Below are 15,912 nucleotides of genomic sequence, written 5' to 3'. Positions count from 1 at the left end.
TTGTCATCTGTGAATCCCTCCATTTCCCAGATCATCGGCACAGATTCTTAATAAATAGAATTACAAAGTTAGAAAATGTCCCAGGAGTCATTCAGTCTATTCCTCCATCCAGAGCTCAATATCCCTGATATACAGTGATCCCATCTGCTAAAATATGCCCATGGATGAAGAATTCACTACTTTTTGTGGTAACCCATGCAGTGTTAGGGAGAAGGGGAAGGGCACACGTATTTATGCTCAAATTGTTAAGAAATTCCATCGTATATTGAAGAAAAATCTACATCTTATCTCCTTTTCATTGGTTCCACACCTGTCCTCTGTTGATCTGACGAGTAATTTTGCACATTAATTTCAATCACATCATCTTAAAGAAATAACAGAAATGTGCCAAGTCAGCTGCACACATATTTTAGCCAATCAATCAGTTCTTCTCTGTGGACAGAACTTTTTCTTAGAACTACAATTCATCTGTAAGATCTTTAAGGACAAATGGTACTTTAATTTTTGGTAGCTAAGTCTCCACCCCCTCTCTCAGTGTTGGCAACCAGAAGGTAAGTATCAAAAATAACAAACATGGGGTTTGGGACTCAGAGGGTCTAGATTTGAATGCCAGCTCTGCTACTTACTACCTATGTAGCTCTGAGCAAGCCATTAGCCCCACCAGGCCCAGTTTCCTCATCTATCAAATGGGATGGTTGAAAAAGATTCCCTTTAAAGTCCTTTCCAGCTCTTAATCTATGATCACATATCTCTGTTTGCTGAGCACTGGGAGAGGTAGGGAGACATCAAGTTCAGAAAAGAAAGAACTGCTCTTAAGGAGTGTATGGTCTAGAAGGGGAATGAGGATAGCTATGGTATACACTGTGACTTGATAAGTGCATTGAATGGTGCAAAAAAAAAAAAGCCCCAGTATGTGTGCTAACCTGGGGTATAGACTCATAAATACTTCAAATACCAAAGTATAGTAAAAATCAACAATCAATGTATGGTTAGGGAAAAGAGGACATTTAGGTTAATTGGATATGTTTTCTAATTAACAAAGTATCAACTAGGTGATCCTTTATTTTCTCTCTGATTGTTGAAAAGCCTCTTTATAAAAGGTATGGACTGAGCAGCTGGGTGGTTCAGTGGATAGAGCACCAGCCAAGAGTCAGGAAGACTCATCTTCCTGAGGTCAGATCTTGTCTGAGACGCTAATTGGCTGTGTGACCTTGGGAGAGTCATTTAACCTGTTTGCCTCAGTTTCCTCATCTGTAAAATGAACTGGACAATTGACAAGAAAACCCCAAATGGGGTCATGAAGAGTAAGACATGACTGGAAACATGAGTTCATAGTGTGGTGAAAAGAGGACTGGATTGAGGACCAGGAGACAGTGATTCTGGATTCTAGCCAATTCACTTCTACTCACAGAATCTCAGTCTCTTCATTTGTAAAATGGGAATATTTCTACTAGCCCTACATGCCTCACAGGCTTATTGTAAAGATGAAATGATACAATGGGTGTGAAAGTGCTTTGAAAATTCATATTTAATCACTCTTCCCTGCTTCAGTAAATATTATATGCTGAACACAGTGAATTTTTGAGCATTATAATTTTTGTAGTTGGTACACAAGATCATCACTTGGGTCCTGTTGTTCAGGGCAGCGATTGCATAAATTCCAGGAGAGGGAGTTACAGTGTGGAAGTGAGTTTTCTAATTAAATCTCTTGGCAGTTTCTCCTAAAAGTGAGTCCTATTTACCCAATGTTTCTCAGCAATTGTAGTTCAGATGATCAAATCCAAAGTGTCAGGCACCTCAGTCTCATTAATTGAGAACAGCTACCTGGGGTCAGTTGATACCTAATTGATGAGGTTTTCACTGCAAACTTCTTCTCATTTCTAGTTTGGATTGTAGCAGTGCTAATGGACCTTTGGACAGTAGAATAACACCTGGCACATAGAGAATGATTAACGCCCATTGACTATAGATTAGAGGCACTGGTATGGCGAACCTCGTGGATGCTGGAATTGGGAGTAAGGAAGGCTGGGCCTGAATCCTAACATTGCTACTTCCTAGCTCTGTGCCCCTGAGCAAGTCTTTCACCTTTCTGGGTCTCAGTTTTCCATATGTAACATGAGACCAATATTACTGATATTTCCTAAACTGCAGTTATTCAAAATGATGTAATATACGAGATCAGGGATGTAAAATATATGGTAGACTGTAAAGGGCTATAGAAATTTGGACTAATTTAATTACTCTACAAAACTCCCCTTGAGAAAGAATTGGGAATAGAAAGAGAACTAAATTCAGAATTGAGATGGGCAGTGTTCTTTACACAGGCAGTAAGGATAGTCACAATAGGACTTACTTTACTTACTGCCTGTGTAAACTTGGGCAAGTAATTAATATCTTTGTTTTTGGTCTCAGTTTTCTTATCTGTGCCATGAGTGGGGAGGGGTTGAGCTATGTTATGAACTTCCTTCCAACTCTAAGTCTTCTGGTCTAGTCAGAAATGTTTGAAGGCATTCACATCACAATGTGATAAGTAGTGTGACAAAGTGGACAGAGGGCTGGCCTGAGTCAGGAAGACCTGGGTTCGAGCCTTGCCTCTGACACATTGTGGATGGGTAGTTCTGGGCAGGTCACCTCCCAGCAGGTTGTTGAGGACCTTTCAGAAGGTCTCAGGAGCCCGGGAAATTCCTAAGAAAGGGGAGTTGAAGTAAAGTTGACCATCTGCCTTGGTAGAGGGAGATTCCCTTTCCACAGTTTCTTATACCAATGAAATTATGACAGATTTGTACCTAAAAAAGGACCAGAGCAGGTTTGACCTCCACATGATCCATAGAGATTTGTGGGGATGGATTTGCTGCCATCACATGTACTTTGGGAAAAAACATATCCAAAACGGAATTCAAGAAGGCACTCTATTCTCTGGAAGGTTTGAAGAATTATTATTACTATTATTATTATTATTATTATTATTATCATTATTATTATTAACAAAAATACAATAGTTGACATTTATATAGAATTTTATGGCCACAAACTTTTTTTCCCACACATACATTATCTCATCTTCGTAACGGTATTATGAGGTAGGAAATTTTAAGGATTACTATGTTCATTTTATAGATGATGAAACTGATGCTCAAAAAAGGAACCCAGGTATATAGTATGTAATGTAATAGCTTATATAGTTTGTATATGTTTGCATGTTGTCTCCCCCATCAGATTGCAGGCTTTTTGAGGGCAGGGACCATCTTTTGCCTCTTTTTGTATACTCAGCACTTAGCACAGTGCCTGCCTCACAGCAGGTGCTTAATAAATGTTTATTCATTGATTATTGATTGACTGAATATCCTGCCTGGCCACAGAAGGCAGAAATAGGAGCAATGGTAATAGAAAGGAAGATTTCAACTTTAACAGGGTAAGAAAAATAAAACATCCTCACTATTAATCTTGTATAAAAGCAGAATTGGCTGCTTAGCTTAGGAAGTAATGATTCCCCTATTGCTGGAGGTCTTTGAGCAGTGGCTAGATGGTTGCTTCTCAGGGATCTTGTAGAGGGGATTCCTGTCCAGATACGGGTTCTTGGGATTGTATGGATGGATTAGATGCCAATTAAGCTCTCTTCCAACTTCCAGCTTCCAAAATGCGGGATCTTAGAATTATTAGGGTTTCTAAGAGATGACAGAGACCAATGCCTTCATTTTAAAGAGGTGAAAACTGAGGCAGTAGAAATGAAGTGACCTATGCAGTTACATAATTAGTAAGGGACAGTATTGAGATTAGGACCCAGGTCTTTTGGCTCTTTTTACCCCGCTGACAGTGAGTCTCCTGCCACATTCTTTCTTCAGCCTCATTAAATTTCCTATTCCTAAAGTCCAACAAACTGGAAACCCTGGCATGAGCTTGGAAATGACCAAATTGTTTCCACTTGCGGGGCCAGACGTTACACCTGAGAAGCCAGAGGAACCAGCAGGGAGCGTATGTATAGCCTGTCTCAGAGTAACTCACATTTCCATGTGGTCAGGGCTCACAGATGACTGCTGTCATTGCTGGTCAATTTCCACACATGTCATGGGCTTCAAGGGTTTTAAAAAGGTGGCATTAACTATTCACACTGTAAACAACCAATGAAAGCTTCATACCCTTTACATACAGCACCAGAATTCCTGGTGAGGATTGTGATGAATGGAAACATTAGAGGCTCTTTAATTTAAAATGCAGAGATAAAAGGACTTTGGATTAAAAGAGTTTGGATTATCTGATGCTTTTATTAAAGGAAATGGCAGACCCCTGAATCATTTGAGGGACCCAATCTGTGCATCCTTTTTGGTAAATGGGAAATGGCTTAACAAAGTTTGGCTGTATTCTGAAGAATTACAGGATTGCGAAGTATTTTCTTTTACTGGTAGCTGAGGTGGTAGGCACTGTACAGGACAGTTTCTGTTCCCTAAGAGCTTATGTTCTTAAATACAACCATGAACACCCATCTATTTTATTTGAGCCAGTCTGGTGTGAACATGGAGGAGTGACAGTTCCTCTGTCCTCTCTCTGGTTAGACCATATCTCGGCAACTACGTTCAGTGTGCGGGTTCATGTTTTTGAAAGGACATTGACGAGTTAGAGTCACCAATGGAGGACAATCAGATGATGAGGGGACTGGAAACCAGGTCATATGAGGATTAATGAAAGAAACTGGGGATATTGATCTTGGAGAAGAGAAGATTTGGGGTGGGATAGGGATAAGAAGGGGATTATAGCTATCTTCAACTATATGACAGGTTGTTACATGGAACAATGAGGCTCCAGAGGGAGATGCTAGGATAAATGGGTAGACAATCCAGAGGAATGAATACATTTTAGCTCAATATAAGGAAGAACTTTCTAATAATAAGAGCTATTCAAAAGTACAATGGGCTACTTATGAGGTGAGGTAGTAAGCTCCCTGTAACTTACAGTGTTCAAGAGGATATTGGTTAGGCACATATTGAGGACCATTGAGATTCCTGCATTGGGAGGAGAGTTGGTGACCTCTTAGGCCCCATCTAGCTCAGATTCTCCTGGAGAGAATATGTGAATAAGAAAACCAAAATGGAAGTTGGATACGGTGATCATAATGTAACTCGAAGGACAGCATGGGGCTCAGTATCCTTAGATGGTGGGATCTGAGGGGAAAGTGGTTATGTGTGATGTCTTCTCTTTCCCAGATGATTATGATGGAATCTGAACTGGAGCTTTAAAGCGATGGAAGGTTAACAGCTGTTTGAGAAGCCTGCAGGTTCAGTTTCACAGAGGTGGCGATGGGAAAAGGACGACAAAAATAGTGACCACTGACATTGATGGTGCTTTAAAGTTGGTGAAGCCCATTCCAGGCATCACCTCATTTGATCCTCACAGCAGCCTAATGAGATAGGTATTATTACCCCCAATTTACAGATGAGGAAACTGAGACTTAGAGAGGTTAAATGCCTTGCCTAAAGTCAGAGTTAGCCCCAAACCCAGATATTCCCATTTCCAAGAAATGAACAGCTGAAACTGGAGAGGAGGTTAGCTCAGCAAATCAAAAATCAGTGGGGAGAAGAGAAATGTAGTAGGAGCAGAGAAAGCTCTGCATGAGAAGGGCTAGTCACCTGAATTCAAGATGGAACATTATTAGACACCACTGATTTTATTAAAGGGTAGAGCAATAATGCCTCACACTACCCTCATGTCACGTAATACAAAATATTTAGGATTACAAAGGAAAGCAATTTAAATACAGTTATCAAAATATTAAAAAAAAAAAAAAACAAGTTCACAGACCACCCCCCACCCCCACTCCCCTGCCCAGGTTAAGAGCCCCTGGACTGGATGATCTCTGAGATCCTACCTCGCTCTGAAACTTATGATGCTATGAGATGAGACTGCTGATGACAGGGAAGGAAGAAGAGTTTGGCAACTACCTGAGTGTGGAGTGAGGTGGGTGAGGGGGCACAGAAGAGCCAGGGAGAAGCTGGGGATGACTCACTTAGTGTCTCAACTCTGTGCAAAACCTCTGGGGGAAAAGGGATGAAGCTAGTACCAGGAGACAAGACAAGCAACATCTTCACAACATATTGCTTTGATCCGAGCCCAAGGCTCTATTTTCTTCTGCTTTGGCTCTCCATGAGAAGAGAGTTGTTAGACTTGGCACTGTCTCATCCCTGGTCCAGGGCCGGCTCACATGCTTTATTCTCAGGTACCAGCCTTTGTTTGCATCCCCAAGTTAACTGGCCGAAGCTGAGGCCTCACTCTTCAGGGGAAGTGGGCATTTTACAGGGAGAATTGTTTTTTGTTTTTGTTTTTCCAATCTTCTGAGGGTTGGTTTTTCTAAGGTCTCCAGGCAGGGACTTTACCTTTATTTTGCTTGTCGTAGGACTCGGTAAGGAAGCGTGTGATACGATCTGAAGGAATAGCAAAGGAGATCCCAGCTGCAACTTTTAATGTGTTTATTCCAATGACTTCTCCATCCTGTGCAAAGAGAAGGGATTCAGTGGTCACTAGAGGACAATAAAGCAAGCCACATTGCCCGCAACTTTTAAAAAGAAAGATAAAAGTTAGTCCAGGTTTCTAAAAGGAACAGCTGCCCATTCAGTGTAAAATGCCTCACTCTAAAATGCTTCCCCAAAGTATCCTTTTAAAGCTGACTGCTTCACTTATAATGGCCAATTTCCCATTTTATTCTCTCCGAACTCAAGGAGGAGCTGAATGAGCCCAAATCTGACTAGCACCTCTAAATGTATGAGAGTTGGCTTTCCAAGAGATATAAGAAAAAAGAGTGGGAATATTCTCCTTAGATATGCATTTTACAGATAAGGAAATGGAGGCACAGAGCTAATGGTTTGCTTACTATCACACTGCTAGAAGCTTTCATACGTTTTCTTCCATCACTCACATCAGTCTGAATAACCCATGTCACAACCTACTTAGAACCATAAAATTCTGGAATGCGCTTTTCAATATAGAATGTCGGAGCTAGAACACAGATCACAGAGTATTAGGGTAGAGATTTTTTCAGAAATCACCTGGTCCAAACTACTTATTTACAGATTTAGAAACTGTGGCCCAGAGAGAGGAAATGATTTCCTTAATGATTTAATTTAACTCAATGACGCCAAAGCCCTTAGCACAGTCTGCTGTCTCAGTATCAGAAATTGATATGATTTTATCAGTGGACGTGACATCAGAGAAGAAGCACTCTCTCTGCTTTGCTGATGCACCCCAAAAACGCTGGGGTTTTTCCATCTGACTTGAAGCTGAAACCTTCCATACACATTCTTTTCCCTTTTAGAATGTGAGCCCCTGGAGAGCTGGCACTATTTTGCTTTTTTAATTTGTATCTCTAGTGCTCTGCACTCAGTAAATCCTTAATAAATACTTTGCACACAGTAAGTGCTTAATAAACGCTTCATTCATTTCTAGATTTGAAAAAAGAAATCTTCCAACAGTGAATGTCCCTTTCTGTCTTCCATTTCTACCCTCGATGTTCACCATAGTTGTCCCCGCAGTTCCCAGACACAGCTCAGCTAGAGAAGTTTTGGAGGAGTCTACCAATCTCCTAAAGTTCCAGGAGATGGGAGGGGGGTGGAGGGCCCTTGCACAGTGGAAGTCTTGGGGAAATCAAGCAGCATTCTAAATGCCCCATAGACAGGCTTCTTGGAAACAGCTCTAAAGCCAAAGCTCCTGAGAGTTTCTCCTCTTAGCAGTAATACTATCTGACATTGAAGACTTAATCTTGTTTTATGGAGAGACTAATGATCCTTTCGCTGGTTTGCCTGGCCTTTTGCTCTCCCATCATGCTCCTTCTTGGTAGTCACATCCAGGCTCATTAATAAGAAACTCATGGAAATTCAAATAGACTTTTGATCTAAAATTAACTTTCAATCGTGTACTTACCAGATTAACTAGAGGTCCTCCTGAGTTTCCATACTATAAAAAGGGAATAAAAGGCAACTATTAGATTTTCAATTTTAGGGAAAAAAATATATTAAAAATATAGTTCAAAGAAGTGCCATAAAACATTGTAACTGGAAGGGACCTTGGGACCATAGCACACAGCTTCTAATCACCTTCTAATTGTGTTGCCTCCCTAGGTAGAAGGTAAGCTTCTTGAAGGCAGGGACTGTTTTTGCTTTTCTTCATACAGTAAGTGTTTAATAAATGTTTATTTAAGAATTGATTACAGTGAGAAGGCATAGAGGACACAGTAAACAAGATCTGAAAGAATCTTAGAACAGGGACCACTAGAGCTCAAAGAAATATTAAAACAGCTGAGAGAATCCTCAATTTTATATAGGCTCAGGGATGTGAATTAACTTGCCCAAGGTCACACAGGGGATTAGTGGCAGAGCTGGGGAGTGAAATCAAGTCTTCTACTTCCCAGTCTGAGACCTTACCAATGTACCACAGTGCCCAGTTTTCAAAAGGGAACTCCTAAAAGGTTCTTGCTAAATGGCAGATTCACTGATAAAGGTGTACAACCTCCCAAGGGGATCAACTTTGAAAGGAAAAACACTCTTTTGGATGGATGATTGTTTTGGTCTGTTTGTTAAAAGATCTGTCTCAGGTTATAGCCATTTTTTTTTTGTACATGATTACAACCTATCTTGGGCCATCACAAAGAAAGAATGGATCTTAAAAATCAATTATAAAGAACTACATAAATGTGGATTATTATTCATGTGGAAATACCCAGAAAAACGATAAAACCCTATGCAGACTCAAGGATGCAGTAGTGAGCTCTCTGTCAGAGGAAGTGTGCGAGTGGAGGCATGTGTTTTCCTAATGAAGTAATATTTAAAAAAGTCATACACATCTCCTCCCCCTCGCCTACTTTAAGCACTAACAGCTACCTAGCATTCATTTGTCCTAAAGTGTGTGGAAAGGTGAGGTTTAAACATTGATTTGTCTTGAGGAAAGGTCTGAACCACATCGTTTTTAAAACTTTTTTTTTTTACTATGAACATAATCATCTATAAATCCAAACACTTAAACAAAGAAGAACAAAATGAAGGATTGTAAATGAAACGGTGAATTTCTGCTGCATAGAATTTGTTTTTTAAAAATGTATATACATATATACATATACATACATACATATACATATATACACTACACTACACTTTTCATGAAGTCTTTTTTTTTAAGTTCAATGACACTCTGACAACTCTGTACTTATTTGTTCCTCTGGATCAGTAAGAACTCTTCATATTTTTTTCACAAGTACATAAATGTTTCTGATTTGGGTGCTGCTTAAGCCTTAGGAACACTTTAGAAGGAAACATTCATCCCTATTCCCATTGAAACTTTCTGGATCCCAAGGTAGGAGGCATCTTCCCAGCTGAACTTACAAATCTCACTTAATAAGTCAATGCCAAAACAACAATAATGACTTTTAAATGCTGATTTTCTATACTAAACTGTAATGAAACCACCTTTCCAGATGTAGTCTGGAATATTATGTTCAGTTCTAAGCATGACATTTTGGGAGGGTCATTGACATATTGGATTGAGTACAGAGAAGGATAATCAGGATTATGAGGGGACTGGAAATTGTGGCATATGGTGACTAGTTAAAGGAACTGAAGTTTAGCCTGGTGTCTTAGGGGAGACATGAAGGCTGTTTTTATATATTTGATGGATTGTCCCATGGAGGAGGGATTTGTTACTCTCGAAAGGGAGAGCAAGTAGATGATAATACAAGAAAGAACTTTTTAGCCATTAGAGCTATAAAATGAACTTCCTCCTGCCTTATACAGTGAGTTCTCATGACTCTTTAGTGTCAAAGCAGAGACTGGATGGCTATTTGTTAGAGGTGCATTGGGAAGGTGAACTAAGGTCCCTTATTAATTCACTTACCAACTTAGTTTCATCATCTGTAAAGTGAGGATGATAATCCCTGTTCTATGTACAGCACAGTCTATAACTCATAAAATAGAGGAAGCCAATTTATTTAGAATATGCCCCTACCACATGCCCAGGGGATTTAGTACTATATCATAATACCACTTCTTTTGGAAAGGTAGACAGCCATTTACTCCATACCCAGAACAGAAGCCTTAATAAATATGAAACTTTAAGTAACTGGTCCAGATGGGTTTGGCATAACCATAACTAGAATGAGGTGACTGGTACTTTGCCCCAGGGTGCTGAATTTAGATGGCACTGACAGTGCTTTCAGTCCTTCAGCAGGGCAGAAGCAACAGAGCTTAACACCTAATCAGCTAAAATAGGAAAATAGCAGATGAGCACTTTTCTTGTCTAGCTTTCCCTCCTAGCTTCCCCTTCCTGGGCAGGCTTCTACAATGCTAGCCCTGGGCAAAATTGATGAGGTTTGCTCTAGGCATTAAAATTTTTACTTATGGCACTGGTTCTTAGCTCATCCATACAAATGTATTATATGTGTGTATACATACATATATATGTCTGTGTATATGTTATATATGTATATATATGTTTGACTATATATAAATACATATATATGTGAATAGGTATATATATATATATATATATATACACACACACACACACATACATACAGTTTCTTCATCTTTAAAATGGGGATAATAATAGTACTCACCTCCCAGGATGTGATGAGTATCAAATAAGATAATATTTGTAAAGCTCTTAGCACAGTGCCTGGCACACAGTAGGTGCTTAATTAATGCTTGTTCCCTCCCTCCCGTCTGCTTCCTCTCAGATGTACCTATACCTGTTCAAATCCATAAGCAGAAACCAGCCCATCTACAAGCATCATTGTTGATGTTGGACAGTTCAAATACAGCTATCGGTATCAACAGTATGTTTTCAGAATGAAGTGCGTGACTTACATTGATGATGGCATCTGTCTGAATATAGTCCATGTCAGAGTCCTTAAGACCCAATTCCTTCCCGTCTCGCTGGGCTGTGCTGACAATTCCTGTTGTGACTGTGTTTTGTAAGGCAAAAGGGCTCCCGATAGCTACCACAAATTCTCCTGGCCTCAGGTCTGCCGAATGACCCAGCAGTAACACAGGTAGTTTTTTCTAAAGGAGAGAAAATTGAACATAGGAAGATGAATACCAGCATTCTTTCTTTCATTCAACAATTCATTGGTCACATTTCTTAGAAGAAAATAATGAGTTACTCAATGCCTATCAGCCAAAGCTCTGCATCTTAACTGTCCTAGAGAATTGCCCAGGGATAGTGAGGGGTAGAGACACTTGACCAGGGCTGCACATCCAGCATGTGGCAGGGACAGGACTCGAGCCCAGGCCTTACTGAGCCTGAGGTCAGCTTTCTATCCAGTTAGTCATGCTGCTCTCAATGAAAGGTAAAGGTGAGAAACTTTTGCCTGCTCATATTAATAGTAACAATGATAACAACATGGTGTTTTGGTGTATCCATATAATATCTAGCTAGCATTTTATAGAGTACTTTAAGGTTTGTAAAGTGCTTTACATATAGTTTCTCATTTGATCTTTGCAACAACCCTGGGAGATAGGTGCTATTATTACTTTGTCTTTGCAGATGAGGAAACTAAGATAGAGGTTAAGTGAGTTGCCTAGGGTCATACAACTAGTAAGTGTCAGGCAGAATTTGAACTTGGGTCTTCCTAATTCCAAGCCTAGTATTCTATCCATGGCATCAGCTCTTTATATGGAGATATTATTATTATAATTATTATTATTTTGGTGTCAGGAGAAATCTGGGTCAAATCCTGACTATAACACTACATAGATACATAGCCATAGATGAGTCGTTTCACATCTTTAAGTCTGTTTCCTCATCTGTAAAATGGCCACAATACTTTCACTCAATGCCTAAGTATCTTGTGGAGAAAGTGTGTTGTAAACCTTAAAGCAGTACAAAAAAATGGGCAGCTATATAGTGCCATAGTAGATAGAGTGCCAGGCCTAGAGTCAGGAAGACTCATCTTCATGAGTTCAAATCCAGCCTCAGACACCCTGGGCAAGTCACTTAACCTTGTTTGCCTCAGTTTCCTCATCTGTAAAATGAGCCACAGAAGGAAATGGCAAACCACTCCAGTACCTTTGCTAAGAAAACCCCAAACGGGGTCACGGAGAGTCGGATACAATTGAAATGATTGAACAACAAGAGCACAGAAATGTGAGTTATTATTCTTCTTTATTGTTATTATTATGATTTACGTGGAACTCTATAAAATGTTTTTATCTATGGAAGCAGAAAGAAGATTGGCTGAAGTCAGAAGACGAAGGTTCTATACGTACTCTACCTGAATGATCATAGATAAGGCACTGGGCTTCAGTTTTTTCAACTATTGAAAGAAGGGGTTGGTGGAGATGACCTCTGAGATCCCTCCCATCTCTAGCTCATCTATCCTATGATCTTCATGACAACCTGGAAACTGAGGCTCAGAGAGATGACTTTCCCAAAGCCAAAATGCGCTCAATCCTTAGTATGTCCAAAGCCTTCATCCTCAACAACACTAAATCCCAGGGCCCCATCTAACTCACTATACAATTCCCTCCCATGCCACTTCTCTCCTCCACCCAGCCAGGATGAGGGAATGCAAACTCATTTGAATTTGAGCCTAAGCAAAACCTAATTATAGCCCCAATCTATAAAAGTCACGCAATGCATACCAGAGCCAAATATAAACTGTTTCTGGATGAAAGACAGCCTAGTGTAGTGGAAAGAACTCTAGCCTCTCGGTTTAGTTCTCTTATTAATTCACTCCATGGCCTTGGGCAAATAAGAGTTGGAAGGGGCTAGATGTTCTCTAAGAACAACCTTTTATTTTAACATTGAAAAAAACAGTGCTCATGTACTTGTCTCTCTCATTCCCTGGTACTCCATTTCCTCCCTTTGTAAAATAAGGGATATCTCTAAGGTCCCTTCCAGCTATGAAATGCTATGTCCAATGTTGGTATATTCCTCTTTGTGCAGACTTCAATTGTGAAAGCCCAAGTTTCCACAAAAGATAAAGAGGTGAAAATTAAAAACTTCACAGAGCTTCACTTTATTGAATAAGACTCACCATCAAAGTATCAAAGGGGGATCCCAAGGTTGCTTGGACATTTACAGAATTAGACCAAACCCAACATTCCATTCCTCCTCAATTAAATGGGTTCAAAAGCAATCCTTGTGTGACTTTGGACAAATTACTCGCCGATCCTAAGCCACAGTTTTCTAATTTGTAAAATGAGGGAGATCTCTTCAAGTCCTATGATCCTGTTGGTCCTTACTCTTTGACCCCAAATATTAAATGGAAACTATATGCATTTGGTGAGATGAGAGGCCCTTTCAACTTTCTTAGATGATCATTCCAGACTTTATTAGGACTATTATTACTGGGGAGCAAGTGCTTTGGTTGGCCTATGAATTAGGAGACAGGGAGTCTATTTCCCCAAGTTTTAATTTCATGACCTAAGTCAGTCTCTGAGCCTAAGACTGATATTTGTAAAATAAGAATCTGTACTTATCCACACCCTTCCACAGGTTGTCTGGAGGTCAAATTTTAATAGGTAAACAGGAAACTTATCTGGAAAAAAATTTTTTAGAGCTAAAAAGAACCTTAGAGATTATCCATCCAACCTCTTAATTTTATAAGTGAGAAAAATGAGGCCTTGCTTTCCTGATTAGGGACTGTCTCCCCAGGACTACCACTTTAGCAAGGACCCTGGCCAGACTTCACTTAACTCTTGCCTGCGCTCATTCTTTGGACTTTTCCTTCTCTTAGCCTGTCACCCTAGAGAAACCCTTACTCCGAGACCTTGCCTACCTGATGGGTGACTCCCTTCCTGAGACCCACCAGTGTAGGAGGGCCCTAGTCATGCTTCGTTTTCTCCTCCCTCTCACCCACCTTCCTTGCTTCTTTCTCCATCTACCCTTCTCCTTTCCAGCTCCCCCACATGGTTTGTCTTTCCTCATTAGATGGTGAACTCCTTGAAGGCAGAGACTCTTTTGCCTCTGTTTGTATCCCCAGCACTCAGCACTGTGCCTGGCATGTAGTAGGTACTTAATAAATGTTCTTGATTGAGGGAATACTGAAAAGAGGGGACTAAGCTAGATTGGTTCTAAGTTCTCTTCTACAGCTAATCTTTTAGGTTCTAAGTTCTCTTCCATATCTGGCATCTGGTGAGCCTATAATGCTCTTGAAAGATTCAAGAATTCAGACGCTTTTCTGCCTGATAAGGACACCAGCTGCACTACTGAACTCACCTTGGGATTGATCTTGATTGTGGCAATGTCAGACTTCTTGTCAATGTCTTTGATTGTTGCCTCATAGGTGTCTCCACTCTGCAGCTGAACCTTCAGCTGCTGTCGTCCCGAAATGGCATTGGTGCTTGACACTACGTGGGCATTGGTCACAATTAAGCCAGATTCCGAAATGATGAATCCAGATCCACTGGACAAGGGCACATTTCGACCGAAGAGAGGATGCCTGCGGCAAAGTAAGCCAAAACAGGGACCGTTTCAGGTGCTGTAGTAGTGGCTGGGAAGCAATACCTAAAATTCATCAGCACACGGCATGTAGGGTGACCATCATAGATGGTCAGCGCCGGATGGAACCTTAGAATGTAGAACATGGAAAGTCAGAGATGGATGGAACCTTAGAACACAGAACATGGCATGCTCGATCCAGAAGAGGCCCTAGAACATAGTGATATCAGAGCTAGGAGGGCCCAGTTATTATCTTGTTGAATATCATCATTCTACAGTTGAGGAAGCTGAGGCCCAGAGAAGGTAAGTGACTTGCCTAAAGTCGCATAGGTATTGAATACCAAAATTTGAACCCAGCTCTTTGGATTCTAATTCTAGTGCTCTTTCCTTTACACCATAAAAGCAAGTCATCAAGAAGCATTTATTAAACACCTACTGTGTGCCAAGCTCTGTGCTAAGTGCTGAGGATGCAAAGAAAGGCAAAAGACAGCTAGCCTCTGCCCTCGAGGAGCCCACACCCTCACGGAGGAGACACCATGCAATCTATGAATAAACTAGATCTATACAGAAAAAACTGGCAATCATCTCAAAGGGAAGGCACTAGCATTGAGTCATCATGAGCAATCGTTTTACCTGCTGAATAACTCAGACAGTCTATTTCAATACAGTGAATGGTTTTAAGGACTACGTTTCTTTAGGCTGTTGAGGAAAAGACCAAAGGGGATTTGGGGAGCATGATTGGTTTCTTTAGGTATTTAAAGGAGGACTGTCTCCCACTCCTCATGACCCCATGTGGGGTTTTCTTGGCAAAGACACTGGAGGGGTTTGCCATTTCTTTCTCCAGCTCATTTTACAGATGAGGAAACTGAGGCAAATAGGGTTCAGTGATTTGCCCAGGGTCACAGAGCTATTAAATGTCTGAGTCTGGATTTGAACTCATGAAGATGAGTCTTCCTGATTCCAAACCCTGTGTTCCAGCCACTGTGCCACCTAGCTTCCCAGGGGTAGAAGTGATAGGGAAACCAATTTGGGCTCAGTATAAAGAAGCCATTCCAACAACCATATGGGCTAGCTTAAGAGATAGCAGGTTTTCTAGAGAGCAGATTCCTCCACCAGGCCTACAGGCTGGACTAGGGGATGCCTGGGGTTCTTTGCCACTGGAGGACCCTATAATTCCAGCATCGCCTATTCACAAGAGCAAGTAATTGGATTTCAGAGTTTGAAGTGGTACTTAAATAAAAGGGTAATTAAACTAAATGGGGCTTGGTCCTGGGATGATTAAGGAATAAGTTGTTTACTTTCTTGATGTAAATCAACTCCTTAGTGCCAAGATCATACTCTTTACACCAAATGGAGCAGCCATATATGAAGTTAAATGCTCAAGTCTGGAAAGATTCCTTCTAAGCAACGGGATGTAACAGAGGAGACCTGGGTGTTCATGCTAGATCACAATTGAACTCAGATAAGTCTCTTCATCTCTCAGTTTCCCCCTCTATT

General features: G+C 40.6%; 1 protein-coding gene across 1 annotated transcript in view; it reads right to left on the bottom strand.

Moving 5' to 3' along the window:
* The window catches only part of HTRA3 (HtrA serine peptidase 3), a 49,171-nt gene that overhangs the window by 6,451 nt on the left and 26,808 nt on the right, over positions 1–15,912 (bottom strand). The window contains exons 3-6 of the mRNA XM_020992281.2: positions 14,194–14,416; positions 10,839–11,033; positions 7,906–7,938; positions 6,366–6,480 (exon numbers count right to left, since the gene is read on the bottom strand). Coding sequence (XP_020847940.1) covers positions 6,366–6,480; positions 7,906–7,938; positions 10,839–11,033; positions 14,194–14,416 — 566 coding nt within the window. The remainder of the gene's footprint in view (positions 1–6,365; positions 6,481–7,905; positions 7,939–10,838; positions 11,034–14,193; positions 14,417–15,912) is intronic.

Source organism: Phascolarctos cinereus, unplaced genomic scaffold (assembly GCF_003287225.1).
Source record: "Phascolarctos cinereus isolate Bilbo 61053 unplaced genomic scaffold, phaCin_HiC Scaffold_9;HRSCAF=440, whole genome shotgun sequence".
NCBI lineage: Eukaryota > Metazoa > Chordata > Mammalia > Diprotodontia > Phascolarctidae > Phascolarctos > Phascolarctos cinereus.
This window is presented reverse-complemented; position numbering and strand designations above follow the sequence as displayed.